This window comes from Coffea arabica, chromosome 1e (assembly GCF_036785885.1).
Source record: "Coffea arabica cultivar ET-39 chromosome 1e, Coffea Arabica ET-39 HiFi, whole genome shotgun sequence".
NCBI classification, from domain to species: domain Eukaryota; kingdom Viridiplantae; phylum Streptophyta; class Magnoliopsida; order Gentianales; family Rubiaceae; genus Coffea; species Coffea arabica.
In genome coordinates this window covers 57,601,236-57,616,270 of record NC_092311.1, presented here as the reverse complement: position 1 = coordinate 57,616,270, position 15,035 = coordinate 57,601,236, and the positions used below count along the sequence as shown (strand labels likewise).

Genomic DNA, 15,035 nt, shown 5'->3' with positions numbered 1-15,035 from the left:
GAGCAACAATCAACAACTTCCCGTTCCACCACACAAAACTAGGGAAGGAGTACTACAACAAAAAAGACATATTATTGGCGTCCAAAACAGAAGATGATAAGGCTTTTCCACTCACCTTAGCTCTCTCAGCCTCAGAAAACTCCTTCCTGTTGCCCTCCCACCATTAATCTCCACCACTCAATTCTCATCTCCGCCACCGACTCCCGACGCCCCTCTCTCTACCAGCAACCTCCCCTTCTCTATGGTATCATTAACACCTCACGTTCCCAGCACCCTTTCCCGACCGCCACCCCCATCACATCCCCTGTTTTTGTGTAATCCCAAGCTCCCGAGCCACCTCTGGCTGACTCGCGGCTCCAGTTTGCCCCTAACTTCTCCGCTGAAGAGAAACATCACTACTAGTACTGCTTTTCCTTTCATTTCGAGCTCTCTTAGCCAGCAGCAGCCCAGAACCTTATTTCCGGGCGGATACAAGCGGCCTGAGATTAGAGTACCCAATGTGGTGCTCCTCTTGAGCTCCCACGAGGTCTTCGAGGAGGATAAAACAAGGGGCGTCCTTGATGTTCTTGATAAGGCCATCGCTAGTTCGGTGGTTGGCATCGTGGTGCTCAGGGGCGGCGGAGCAAGAGGTGGTAAGTTGCTGTACGAGGCTGCTTGTGTGTTGAAGTCAGTGATCAAGGACCGAGCTTACTTGCTTATTGAGGAGCGTGTTGATATTGCAGCCGCCGTCAATGCCAGTGGAGTTTTGCTTTCTGATCAAGGTTCATTTCCTTTTCGTTAGTTGCTGCTTCCTATTCTCGTTTGGATATAATTGCCCTACTTGACTTCAGATTGATGACTGCTAGTACTAGTATCTTTTCAACTTACCTCATGCTTGCATGTATTGGATTGATTAATAGAGTAGTTGAAACCGTACTAGTTAATTTCTTCAGTTGCTTTAGTGTTCGTTGACAATCATTGGAAAAGATTATACTGTATCAGGCTAATCGTTTGATTTCTGCTAAATTGCCAAATACGCCTGTTTTTTTTTTCCTTGATGAAAAAAATTACACTTTTTTTTCCTTTTTTTTTTATTTCTAATGAAAAAGAAAGAACAAAAGGTTCTGCTTTCATGAATCTTCTATATGTAACCATTTGCTGGTTATTCTTGTTTAGGATCGTCTACTTAACTTGAGTTTCTTTAGATCGTTGGTCTGTAAATTTTTCCTGCTATCTGACAGGTCTTCCTGCAATAGTGGCAAGGAATACGATGATAGATTCAAAATCTGAATCGGTAGTTCTTCCTTTGGTTGCCAGGACTGTTGAGACTCCCAGTGCTGCTTTAGATGCATCAACTTCTGAAGGTGCCGACTTTCTTATATACACCATTTGTGGAGATAGCCATAAGGAGGATCTGGTGTCATCTTTGTTTCAGCGTGTGAGGATTCCTACTTTTATCATGGTTGATTCACTTGTGGATGAGAAGTCATTTCATGAAGCTTTGAATTTAGTCAAATCTGGAGCAAGTGGATTAGTAGTTTCATTGCCTGATTTAAAGCTGCTTGGCAGTGATGATTCAAACAAATTATATGAAAGTCTATATGTACTTAGCAAGAGAATGGACGGCAAGGTTCAAAAATCTGATGAGATGAATATGTTGGATGTAGACAATGGTAGTTCTCCAAAGGTAGGGGTGGCTGGTTTTGCAAAATTAGAGGAGAGAGAAAGACAGTTGGTGGAAACAGAAAGATCACTTCTGCTCGATGCAAGAGATGTCATCCAACAAGCTGCACCACTGGTGATCTTTTAATTTTGATATTTGGCAGCTGCACTGATAACTATTTTTAGCTTAATTATTTTCAACGTCTGTTAATCTGCAGTTGTGTTGACCTTGAAATGGCAGATGGAGGAAGTGTCTCTTCTCATGGATGCAGTTTCTCAACTGGACGAACCATTTTTGCTGGTCATAGTGGTAATTGAGTGCTGAACTTCAACAAATTCTGGTACCAGGATATACATGGGTATTAGCTCTGAATTTTAATTAATTCTTTCTTCTTTATTCACTCCACTCTAAAACTTAGTGTCAACTAATTGTTGAGTGCAAATACCTTGTTTGAAGCCTATAAATTCTTTTCCATTCATTGGATTTACAACTTTCTCTCTGTTGCCTAAAAACTCATTATCTTACTTAAGATAGTTTGAGTGTCTGGAATTCATACACTGCTGACAGTGTATTCTGTTTATTAATTCTCACTATGAAAGTTTCTTGAATGCCTTTGACTTGTATTATACCTTCATGATCAACAGTAGATATAAAGCAATGAGACGCATTGTGTTATGATGTCCATGCTGGGAGATCTATTGGTGATTGAGTTCCCGAATTGTTGCAGTATCCCCAACTGATAGATGAATGTCCCAAGATATTTATTTATTTCTTTCTTCAATTTTTTCCTGTTCCTGTCTTTCCCCTTTCTTTTCATATAGCCTACATGAAGTGGAAAATAAGGTGTATATCTTCAGAGTGGAAATTAAGGTGTGAATCAGCACCTTTTCTACAATCTTTGAAATTCCATCATGCTGTTAATTAATCTGAAACTATGTTCCAGTGTGAGTTAGATATGGTTATGTATCTAGCTGTCAGGTGTTCCGAAATCTAAATAAAAGATACCGGCACACAACTAAAATTTTGGACATGGGTACTTCAATATGGGGCAAATCTGTATATTAAACTACAGCTGTAGAAGAAATCATAAACAGTATCTCATTAGTATAGCTGAATGCCTTGTTATATCAAACTTTTTGTGAGTATCTTGCTCTTGGCATTTCATTGGCCGAAAACTAAACGCCTCTAAGATGTCTAGGAAGAATTCTTGGGTTGTAAAGTAGTTCTCTGCTAGGATTAGTAAGGTCCAATAGTCGATCTTTAGTAAAGTATCCAACTGATGCTGGCCAGATCAGACACATGTACCACACTGGCCCCCAGGTTGTATCCTGTAACCAGGGATACTTTGGGATTGCATGAACTGTCCATAAAACAGAAATGTGAAAAAGCTTCTGTATCTTGAACCACTAATAATGATGGATCAGAAGGGGAAATACATGAATAGCTGCTTCCATTAAGTTAAAGTCTCTCCTCTGTTCTTGGAAGATTGTACTTGCTCATGTCTGGTGGTAATGCATGGGCATTGCTTGTCAACATCGTACCCTTTCATGTTGTGGTCATAAACTAATTTTAACTCAGAGGATTTCCATGTTGAAAATCTTTGAGCTATGTTTTTATGCTCCTTTTCCGTGTCAGCTTTGATTTTTTCCCCTTCTCTTTGTTCTTTTTCTATTATTTTAGGACAAAAAGAGAAAAGGAAAGGCAGAAATCTAGTTTGGGTCTATCTTTCTAAGCCATCTCATGTCTAGAAAAATAATGCAAAACTCTCATTCATATCCTACATTGATTTGTTGGGTGACTGCTTTCAACTTGATTTTTGATCATTTTGATGCTTTTATCCCAGTCATTTACTAGCTCTTGAAGAGGATGAATTTTGGGGCTTAATTGATCCCTTTTTCTTCTTTCCTCTCTTTTAGTCGTCAGTTTAAAAAAGATTATTTGAAAGCTAAAGTCTGGGATGTGAAAATGTTTGTCAACTCTTATGTGATGGCAAAAGATTATGGATAATGCTGATCATGATCTTCTTTATCTTGAATTAATTAGGGAGAATTCAACTCTGGGAAATCAACAGTCATAAATGCTCTTTTAGGAGAAAAATATCTGTCAGATGGGGTTGTTCCTACCACCAATGAGATTACTTTTTTACGCTATTCTAAAGAAGATGTTCATCACCAACATCGCTGTGAAAGACATCCAGATGGTCAAATTTTGTGCTATCTCCCTGCTCCAATCCTCAAAGATGTGAGTTGTTTCTTTGTTTTCCTGTTGATCAAGTGCATGTTGAATTTGTAAACCGCGCGTTAATTTCTGTTTTTTCGTGGATATATAACTAATTCTTATATACGTCATCTGTCACTTCAATTATTTTCATTCTATTTTTGTTATTGTTATCATCTTTTGTTTTTGTTTCTTTTTATTCTGAACTTTTACTTTAAGGTTGCTAATTACATGTACAAGAAAAAGCAACTGTTGGTTGTAGCATGCCTTCTGTACTGGTTACAAGTATGGTCAACTCTTGCCCCTTTCTAATGCTGTAACAAGTATGACATAATTTCTGTTGCAAGAAGATCAACCGAGAGTAACTAGATTCGGTTTTATAATGTAATTCCCGGACAAATATTGTCTTCTTGATGAAATCATGAAGGTTATGGCCTCTGTCATATGGTGTCGTCAGATTACTCAGATGCAGCATGCATTAAGCAAGGACTGTCTTTGATAGTAAAGTGATGACTGATATGAAGATAATTTGTTTGTCTTGCTGTATTAAACATACAATTAGTGATCAAGAAGACATGAAATGTAGTCTGTGAAGAACAAATTGTGACTGAATGAATGATGGTTTAGAATATTTGCATGGAAAGAAAAGGATGTTTCATATCTGCTTAAGATCTTTCATGTTCCTGTCTACTGTCTGTTGTACTGCAATTTATTCTGCCCTTTGGACCTAATTGTGCACATCTGAATGCAACGTGTGTGTGTATATATATATATATATATATATATATATATATATATTGATGGATCTTTGAAGCAGATGATTATTGTTGATACTCCTGGAACAAATGTGATACTTCAAAGGCAACAGCGGCTTACTGAGGAATTTGTGCCACGTGCAGATTTAATATTGTTTGTCATGTCTGCTGATCGGCCACTGACAGAGAGTGAGGTATGATTCTATATGGTTAATTTGAATGTGAATTCTGCTTGGTGTTTTGTGGTTAAGAGGATGGTGTATAATTTTTTTTTATTTGTTGAAAAATTGAATTTCAAAGTTTAGCTGCTGTTGATACTGTGCAATTTAATCATGATGTTACTTATAATCCATAAGGGGCTGGTCATGCCTGTTACCTTGAGAACTGTTGTGAGGAGTTTTCATTGCATTGCAGATGTACTTCTATATCTGCTGCAGGCATTAAGTTTTTACACCTAACTTTTATTTCATAATTTAGTTGTCTTTGATGATTTGACTGAAACGGTTGTCACATATATATCAAGTTTTGATTGTTTGTTTATTGGAGAGGTGTTTATTCTGAGGTTCTGGCACATATACTTGTTGACTGGAAAGTAAAATTTTGGTTTTACAGTTTCCAAGTGAAGCCAATAGGTGACTGAGGTGGTACACAGCTCAAGGAGTTTTGCTTATTCTATGTTTGATGCTATCCTAGAAATATGGTTTTAGATTTTGCTAGAATATAACTGAAATAGATGGAGAAAAATAGGTCTGTAAAGGCTGCTGTTGCTTGCCTCATTTAGTACTTCCTAACTAATTGGTCGTAAATGATTCACGGCTTTACTTCTGTACACTCTAGCTCAGTTAGTACTTCCTAACTAATTAGTCATACATGATATGCAATTATAACCCTTAAGAATACTGTGTCTTCATCTCCATTTCAAGAATTATACCTCTATTGCATTCTGTTGGTTCTTTTTCTTTCTCACGTCTTTTTTTTTTATCAGTTGATTAGTTTGTATCAATTTCTGGTTCCCATCAGGTTACTTTTCTTCGTTACACTCAGCAGTGGAAGAAAAAGGTTGTGTTTGTGCTCAATAAATCCGATCTTTATCAGAACACTAGTGAGGTTGGTCATGAATTCCAGTTGAATTGATTATAGTTTCATAGGAAGTGATTTAACTTGTTTCAGAAGTTGTGAAGTGCGTTTCAGACCTTTGGGCTTGGCATGCTTTTAATCTAAATAACATTACTGATGCAGCTTCAGGAAGCTATTTCATTTATAGAAGAAAATGCACGGAAGTTGCTTAATACTGAAATTATAACATTATATCCCGTGTCTGCACGGTGTGCTCTTGAAGCAAAGTTATCTGCTGCCTCAAATGTTAGTGAGCTTGGTGAACTGTACAGGACAAGTTCTCATTGGAAAATCAGTAGCTTCTTTGAATTTGAAGATTACTTGTACAGCTTTTTGGATGGTACAACAAGTACAGGGATTGAACGGATAAAGCTTAAGCTTGGAACACCGCTTGGGATTGCAGAGCGGTTACTGTCTTCTTGTCAAAAGCTTGTGAGAGAAGAGTACCAGAGAGTGAAACTGGACTTGGCATCATTGAATAACATTGTTGATGGGGTGAAAGACTATGCACATAAGATGAAAAGTGAGAGCACTGCTTGGGAGAGACAATTATTGTCTCTGGTAAGAGAACCACTTTAAGCACTGACCTCCAATCTGGTTGTCTGCTTTCTTTTGTTTCTCGATTTTCCTGTATCTGTTGCGAGTTGTTTATGAAAGTGGTGCATTTTGTGAACACGCAGGTTAATTCTGCACAAGAACGTGCTATCCAGCTTTTAGAATCAACTCTGCAGTTATCAAATCTTGATATTGTGACCTCATATGTTTTCAAGGGAGGGAATTCTGCTCCTATGCCTGTGACCTCCACTGTCCAAAATGACATCATTGGGCCAGCAGCTTCTCAAGCAAAAGTGAGTATACATTCTGTTAAACTTGGAGTTTAGCTCTGAGTGGTACTTCCTGTATTCAATGCATTACCAACTCCATTTGTTTTCCTTATAAAGTAAGTGATTTTGCGGTGTATTGGGTACTCATGGCCGAGCATTAAGATATTTAAATCTGGTTCACTGGCTGAATTGTCATTTCTTCCATGTTTGACTAGTCTAGTCAAAGATGAGGGTTATACATGGTGTATTATGGCCTTTCTGTGGTTTTGGGAAGTTTTTACCAAAATTTGGACTAGATTTGGCTTGGCCTTGACTCTCTTGTATTTTGATTTTAGCCTGGTCCAAGCCTTGGCTGACTTCCTTGTTTGGCTGTCTAGTTAGCTAGTGTGGTACGTTCTCAACAAGATTGATGAGCTTTAGGTACAATTAACTCTGAGCTGGTAAAGAATTTACAATATATGTTTCAAACAAAAGGTATTATAGGAGCCTTAAATTAAGTCAAACTTAAAGAATGAATGTGAATATATTCCAAAGTTGGGGTTTGAACCTCTGGCCTTAAGCTCTGGGTAAAAAGGAGATATATTTGAAGTTAGTGGCAGCTAATTGCCATGGATAGCAAAAATAATAGCTTGCTGTGATTGGCATAATACTAACCTCTTCTCTTGTTTCCAGGCTCTTATATCCTGGGAAAATCAATATTTTGTTACTGGAAAATAAGCAAAATCTCATATTACTTGTGTTTTGCTGATTACTTATATGTCTTGACTGAATTCGTTATAATACAAGTAATTGAAGTAACCCTTTTAACTGTCCCTTTAGTAGGGGGAAGAAAAGGTTAATCAATTAAGTTTGCACGGAAAAAAAGAAACTTAAAAGGCATATGGTTCTGTTAGATTTTCCTAAAGCAGGGCTGGTTGTCAAAGTTAACCTAACAAATGTCCCAAGTTTTGTCTTCTACATCTTTTAATCAAGCTGTTTATGGAACTTCCTAGCAAGTCAATGTAATTGAATCCCCATCAGTGTTGTGATTCAGTATATGATGTTGCACGAATGCAGCATACTTATTTATTTATGCTTTTTCTGATCCATGATGACGTCATTGCATCACATGTCTGAGTTGGGATCAGCAAATCTGAACTCTTCATGATTGAATTCGTGTTTAGAATATTGTTGGGGAATATGTGATATGGTTACAGTCAAGCAATGCTCGTGAAGGAAGAGTTTATAAAGAAGCTTTGGCACAAAGATGGTCTTCATTAGTTGATCCACACCAGGTACAACTTCACAAAACTGACTTACTTGGGGAAAGAGGCGAATTGAGTGTCAAAGTGCTGGAAGATTTCAGTGCATCTGCTGCTTCTAAACTGTTTGAGCAAGAAATTCGCGAAGTGGTAAGTTATTCTGTATCTTTAAGTTGATAAACAATGTTTGTTTTCCTTAGAATAAATTCTGCCCTATGGCATTGCTACTTGATACTGTTACCTTAAAAATTTCCAATTTCAATGTCCATCGTGTGTGATTTTGGCGTTTCAATCAAACAATGCCACTTCTATGAGCAAGATTTAGTAAATTCATCTTACATGCAGAAGTTTTGGGGTTGCTGCAGTAACTTGGTTGCTACTTTTTTTTTTTTGGACCCTTGCACCATAAGGGTTCTTTGTTCATCTTTGAAATTGATTGTCCTTGAAACTAGGAGTTTCCATGCATATAACTGTTAGATTTTGACATAAATAATGGCTAATGTTTTCAAGCAATCATTTCAGTTCCTGGGTACTTTTGGTGGACTAGGAGCAGCTGGTTTGTCTGCATCACTTCTGACATCCGTACTACCAACAACACTCGAAGATCTCCTTGCTTTAGGCCTATGTTCTGCTGGCGGGTGATGCACCTTATCTGTTATGCTCATAACTGCCCTGTGTGTTGCTGACTATGACTAAATTGACACAGCTAAAGCCTTCTGGACTGACTTTTTTTTTTATCAGTATATGTTTTAGTATAGAGGTAGATATTAGCAAATATTTGATCCATTGAGGTAGACATGGTACAGCTCTCCCAGAAAGTGAGGAATGATAATGCATGAGAGACAGACTGGAAAGGAGGACGGTGAGAACTGAAAAAATGGTCAAGATAGTGCCGATAGTGGCATAATATATTATCCTCAGGGATGTATGATAGACAACCTAAGTATGGCAGTCATATCTCTGGTTCTGCAAAAATGACTTATATATTATATGGCATGCTTATGCTTATGCTTAACTTTTGCGGAGTGCAACTCTAATCCTGATGAAAGCTTTGTTTTGTGCTAGCTTGTTAGCAATATCCAACTTTCCCGCACGCAAGCGACTGGTCGTGGATAAAGTGAAGAGGGCTGGAGATGCATTAGCTCGTGAACTTGAAGGGGCAATGCAGAAGGACCTTTTAGAGACAATTAATAATCTGGAGAAGTATGTAAGGTTTGTGGGCGAGCCATACCAAGATGTAATGCAGCATAGACTGGACGAACTCGCTGGCACTTCAGACGAGTTAATACAGATTGAGAAAAAACTTCAGACATTAAGAATTGAGATTGAAAATCTCCATGTATGATGATGATACTCGGGAACTTTGAATTATTTTTTGTTCTCGAATGGTTGGTATTTTTTTTTTCTCAGAAGTGATGCAGCTGTGTGCAAGCAGTTGCAATTGCAAATTCGCATTTTCTGAAGGACAGAACTTGATGAATTTCGTTTGTTCTTGTTAGCGGAAGAACATCATTTATGGCAGTTTTGGTGGCCCTAACCGCAGATCAAATTAGAACCACAACCATCTGTCTTGTGTTCTTCAGTCGACCCTGATTTTACAAGCAAACCAGCGGATATCGTGTTCCTTGTGTGCCACTCTGCACCATGTATGTATTACTGCGTTGGAATATTTTCAAGCGGGATTGTCGTTAAGCATCGAGTATTTGACTGACTATTGCGGGGACAAACTGGTAAGAATGTCAATGCCATGATAGTAATAACGCCTTTGATCATCACGTATGTGATTGCACTGAGGGCAGGGATTGGCAATGATGTCAATTAGTTGAGTTCAAATTCCTATAAAGGGATAGGTCTCTTGACATTAATCATGGTTTGTCGGAGGAGTGTGCTGGGGATTACGTGCGGATCAAGAATTTGAGCATCTGCATGTCCTGCATAAATTAACCACTGCCTTTATGATCTTTCTGAGACAAAAAGAGCAGTGAAGCTTGGAGCCCAAAAAAGGATGGCACTGAAATGGTCTAAAAGTAACAAGAGAGGCATAAACATCCATGCTCCCTCTTCGCCTTTCTTCCTATTCCACGCAATCCTCACACAAAACTTGAATCGTCATTTCCAGACCACTGAAGGTTGTTCATTTCCTTCCTACTTGAGATTTGCTGCGCAGCGGATTTCATGATTCCAAGCTTAGCCCCATTGCATGGATTTCGTACATGTAGATTCTTATTTTTATTTTTTACGCAGCTTCACTGCAACAATCAGCTCGGAAAAGGTCCGAGATTTGATTTGTTATATCACCTCACCTGCAGAAAACAAACGCTGAAGAACGAGTCGTTGATGACAATGTCGAAGAACACAATTGCTGCAACAACGTGCATGTTAGAAAGGTACTAAAGCTGCTGTCTGCTCGAGAGCAGAGTAGCAAGGCAACGCCAGCAATCTGCTGTTCTCTTTGAAAACAAAGGGAAATAACACACGTTTTTGCAACAAGAAGATGCAAAATCACTTGTTGTGAGCTAATTAATGCCTACTGATTCGCGGTATAGACACAAACGTTGGCATGACACGTTACTAATCCAGAAAAGAAAAGAGGTGGTGCTCTCAAATATTAATATTTATGCCCGCACGTCTCGGTCCATTCAAGGTCCATCTACCAAGCAAGCGTCTCTCTCCCAACAACTGTAATTTGGTAACTACGAAAGCACAAATTCCCGGCCCCGGCTCCGGCCCCGGCCCCGGGCCTCGGCCTCCCACCGTGACGAAAGGAATTCCATGTAATTTGTCTAGTGGCTAGTACCTAGGGGGCTTAGATGTCGAGCAACCCACCGTGAGTTCAACCTGGGACGACCCTTCAAAATGATCCCATGTTTCTTGAAGCGTTGATCTTTCTTTGAATCCATGAGTTGAAGTTTCAAGTAACACAAATTACGTTGATTTTTAATCTCAGTGCAACAATCTCAGCCCATGTCCATACAATTTTATTCCTAGAATACCCTCACAGGCCTTACAAAAAAAATTTATGTGAAAATTTATGTAAAAAAGGAGACAAAAGATGTTGTCGACGAAAACTGCAACGGCCGTTCTGATATTATCCCAAAAAGGAAAAAGCGTAAAGCCAATTTGATTCCTTTGCCCACCGGAGCCGAGTGCAAAAGATAAATCGTTATTTCCTCTTAAAAAGAAATGCCATAACTAACCGCATCATTTACCTTCATAACTAACAATTATACTAACAATGGCTTCTTTGTTCTTGCATCGCTGAAAGCAAAGCCCGAATAGTAGTATTTTTGGGGATCAGGAATCCTGAGTGTCACTTCTATATTCATGCCAAGTGTCCTATTTATTTAATTTATCATATGTTATTTATTTAAATTTCTTCTATCATCACGTAAATATAGTGAGATTGACACTGAATTTGACACCGAATAATGGCACACACGATCCCACCAACTGGTTATATGAAATTGAAATTCACTACAAATACAACGTCAGTCACAAGTGGAGGTGCATAAATTTTGATGAAGGCTCAAGACTTCCAAGTGGGGGGAGTGGTCCTACAACCACAAAAGCATATTTTGATGGAGGTTCAAGTGGTCCTACGCACGACGAGAATTTCAGTTTGTTCAGTTCAATGCTCAAAATTTCTCGAGACATTCTAATCACTCGAAGTGAAAATAGGTATTGAGTTGAGTGCTGGGATAAAGCTTGTGAGAGTGGGAGTGGGATGGAAAGATACTCCCATGAGAATGAGAAAGAAAAAAAAAAGGCAGGACAGGAAATCTCTTTCAATAAAAATATCACAGACGAAACCTGTCGATGGACCCTTTTTTTTTTCCAAATTCTTTGCCCCCTTGTTGGCTCAGTTTTGGATGGTAAGATAATATGCTGCGGAAAGCACGTAAAGTTTAGATTTCTGATGAAATTCTCAAGCCAAACAATCAGGTCAAGCTATTCGTAACAGGTCAATGGGCGTCCCCCTGCCCCTGTAGTTGACATGCTGAGCAAGGACGAAATAGTACCAACTGAGCCAATAGCCTTCCGATAACCTATTCCGCTAGTTTCTTTTCCTTTTTGTGTGGGCAGAGTAAAAGCTTTATGTGAAGTTGGCCTCCCTTCCTCTTTCGGAAGAAACCTTTGGGGAACCCCTATAAATTCACCCCCTCTCCTTTCACTTCTCTTTCACGCTCTCTGCTTTCTTTACTATCCCTTCTTCTTTTGTTCTTTTTTTTTTTTTTTTTCCTTCCAAGACTTCAACTATGCACCTCCTTCTACCTTGCAATCCGAATTTCATCTCAAAATATAGAGCGTGGGTTTGTTTTGAACCTTGTTTCCGAGAGGCACTACCATAATAAGCATATGATCTACACAGCTTTAGGAATAATGCACTATCACATAGCTTAACACCACCCCTGTTCTTCCCCTGTTTTTTCTGCTGTTTTTCCCGTCACACCTTATCCTCGGACAACAGCAACAGCATGTCTTCAAACGTGTGTCAAGGGTTGCAGTCATGTACTGAGCCTGGACTCGTGGAACCACGTGTCTTAATTCAGAATTTGGCTCCACCAATACACAACTCTTCCCAGTCCAATCCATGGACTCAAAAGCCAAAAAACGCGCCTCCGCAACCACAACAGGAACAAAATGAGATGATTATTCCCAATGAGAATGACAAGAACATCCTCATCCAACGCAAACACTGCTACTGTGATTCGGTCGAGAGCAAAAGGAACAGTGACTCGCTCTGGAGCTCCATCCAGGCACTCACCAGAACCAGTCAGAATCGCATGCAAGTGAGCGAGGCAGAACAGCAAGTCTACGTCCACCCTCTCGTCAAGCGCTCCTCATCCGGATTAAGCACAAAAAGCTTGGAAATGTGCACCGAAAATTTAGGGAGCGAAACGGGAAGCAGCATTGACCAAAGCATAGATGACTTCCCTTCCCCTTCACTGGATTCCAGGCGGAGGAATGTCCAAGGCATGCACCGATCAAGGTCACGAGAATTCACCAAAAAAATGTACCCCAGTGTTGGTTTTCCTCCTCCCCTGACCTCTATTGGCGGCTCAGGCGGTGTCCATATGAGGACTCACCGCGAAGGCGGACGTCTGGTGTTGGAAGCTGTAAGTGTTTCTTCTTGCAGCTCTTACTTCAAAGCTGAACGTGCCAATGGCAGGCTTAGGCTTTCCTTGATGAGAGGTGGCTTCACGGGCTCTGACGACTTTCATGACTTGGTGGATGAGTACGGAGAAAATGCGTACAACATGCAACACAACGAAGAAGATGAACCAGAAAAGGAAACTGATAATGACGAAGAAGAGGTTGAAATTGAAGATACTGCAGAGGATGATGCTAATGAACGTGCTGGCCAGTGGGAAGATGAATCGGATGTGAACGGTGAAAATGTGGTATATGAGGGTGTGGGGGTTGGAGAGTTGGCAAGACCGAGCAGGTGCAAAGAAGGAGGAGCGATGACTAGGAACGGAGAGATGTCAACTTGGGAGCCGTATTTGGTGACCACTTCCTGAAAGCTCGTAAAAGCCATCTTTTGGACCTCAGGGCCAGGATAATGCTACAAACTTACTACTATTACATAATATATCACTCTTCTATTATTATTGAATAGGATGTACATATTGCTCTCCTGTGTCTGTATCTTGTAAGTTGTAAACCCCCCGGCAGTCGTTATTGTTACTATAGGGCGTACGCCTCCATCCTGCTATCCACCATTATTCTGCACTGCAGGGGAATCTGCTCTGTTCTTGCAAGGTGCTCTTTTTTTTGGACTAGCTCAAGTCATCTTTGCTAGTTACTGCTATGAATTTATTCTCAAGATCAAAACTGAAGTTAGTTAAAGACCTGTAAGATGTTAGTTGCAATCCAGGGGAGTACTAGGGCCTTATTGCAATCAGTTGTTAAACTAGCACGGGTAGAGGCACGTCTCGATCATGCTAATCATTGAGGTCGTACAGAGGACTTTAAGCCTTATGATTAAACACGAGATATTTATTCTTTGAGGTGTCAAAGATCCACTGGTTTCAGTAACAGAATATAATCAAGGTTTGATAGTAGTAATAGCAGCAGCACTAGTAGTAGTAGTAGTAGTAGTAGTAGTAGTACGGCATTCCCGACATTAATCAAATTGTACGCATAAGCTGCTTAATTAAAAGTGGCAAGCAAGTTTGGATGGTGGACGTACGGCTGGTTTCCGTATCTAAGCATCACAAAATTGGGAGAGGGCCGGTGCCAGTTATGATTTGGTCCAGTTCTGTGGGATTATTGCAGTACTTATTTCTAGTATATTGTTTGATGCGATATCACGTTACCTTATTACTATATTCAAGAAGAAGTTGGTGTATACTTCACATTTATTTGGTGCAACAATACAAAGTGATTGTAGGCAAGGAAATTCACATCAGCCGGACACAAAGTGATTGTATAAAAGAAAATTCACACTTTAACATGTATTGTACGGCAACCCAACCTAACAGCCCCAGTCCCACAAAATTGCCCCAGCAACGGGCGTAGGACCCTCTTAAGAGTAGAGCAACAGCCCGCTCCATTCCCATGGATGGATGGACCAACCTGACATCACTGCAGCTGAAACAAAGCTTGAGTCCATGTGCTCTCCTCGTTCAAGGTTCTACATGTTCTAACAAGTTGGTTCAGAAAGCAAGCACTACTCCACTTCCGATCAGTGCACTTAATGAATTTGGCTTATGTTTGTCCCAGTTTTTGTGTAATCCAGCCAACCAACCGGGGGGTTTTCGACAAATCACAGGGCATCTTACGATTGAGATTGCATGATCATATGATCGTTGTGGGTGGTCCTAAAAGAATGAAGGGAGTACTAGGTTGGAAGGTTGTTTAAGTTGTGGGAAATGGGGCAAATGGTATGGACCAGGAGAGCAAGTTGGTTTTGCATTCCTTAAAAGAGGAGGGCAATAGCCCAGCGTGGAGTTTGGCCTTCCATACACTACGGTTTCTTGTGGAAAAGAATGCGATAGACACTAGATAGACATGCAATTAAGTACAGAACGCCAACATGCATGCACATTATTGTGTCTCTTTGCTAAATGCGTCACGTGCTTCTGAAAAACCCTGGGCCATCAACCATACCCTTTAGTTTCTTCTAATGATTTGAAAATCGGACCGGACCGGCTGATTCGACCGCGAGCCGGGCATGGCACCGATCCCGTTCTATGTCATAGTTGATTTTGTCAGAAAATCGATCAAAAACTGATCG

General features: G+C 39.9%; 2 protein-coding genes across 2 annotated transcripts; both read left to right on the top strand.

The window, feature by feature from the left end:
* The first annotated feature begins 61 nt into the window (after nucleotides 1–61).
* Nucleotides 62–9,258, top strand: LOC140015511 (probable transmembrane GTPase FZO-like, chloroplastic). The gene is made up of 11 exons (XM_072068155.1): nucleotides 62–761; nucleotides 1,221–1,777; nucleotides 1,883–1,951; nucleotides 3,686–3,883; nucleotides 4,677–4,808; nucleotides 5,635–5,721; nucleotides 5,854–6,291; nucleotides 6,411–6,578; nucleotides 7,718–7,945; nucleotides 8,318–8,433; nucleotides 8,861–9,258. The coding sequence occupies exons 1-11, from the start codon at nucleotides 242–244 to the stop codon at nucleotides 9,138–9,140; spliced, it is 2,793 nt and encodes a 930-aa protein (XP_071924256.1). The 5' UTR covers nucleotides 62–241; the 3' UTR covers nucleotides 9,141–9,258.
* Nucleotides 9,259–11,674: 2,416 nt separating this feature from the next.
* On the top strand, nucleotides 11,675–13,578 carry LOC113716640 (uncharacterized). The gene has a single exon (XM_027241034.2). It carries the CDS (start codon nucleotides 12,271–12,273, stop codon nucleotides 13,315–13,317), a length of 1,047 nt encoding a protein of 348 aa, XP_027096835.2. The 5' UTR covers nucleotides 11,675–12,270; the 3' UTR covers nucleotides 13,318–13,578.
* The last annotated feature ends 1,457 nt before the right edge of the window (nucleotides 13,579–15,035 follow it).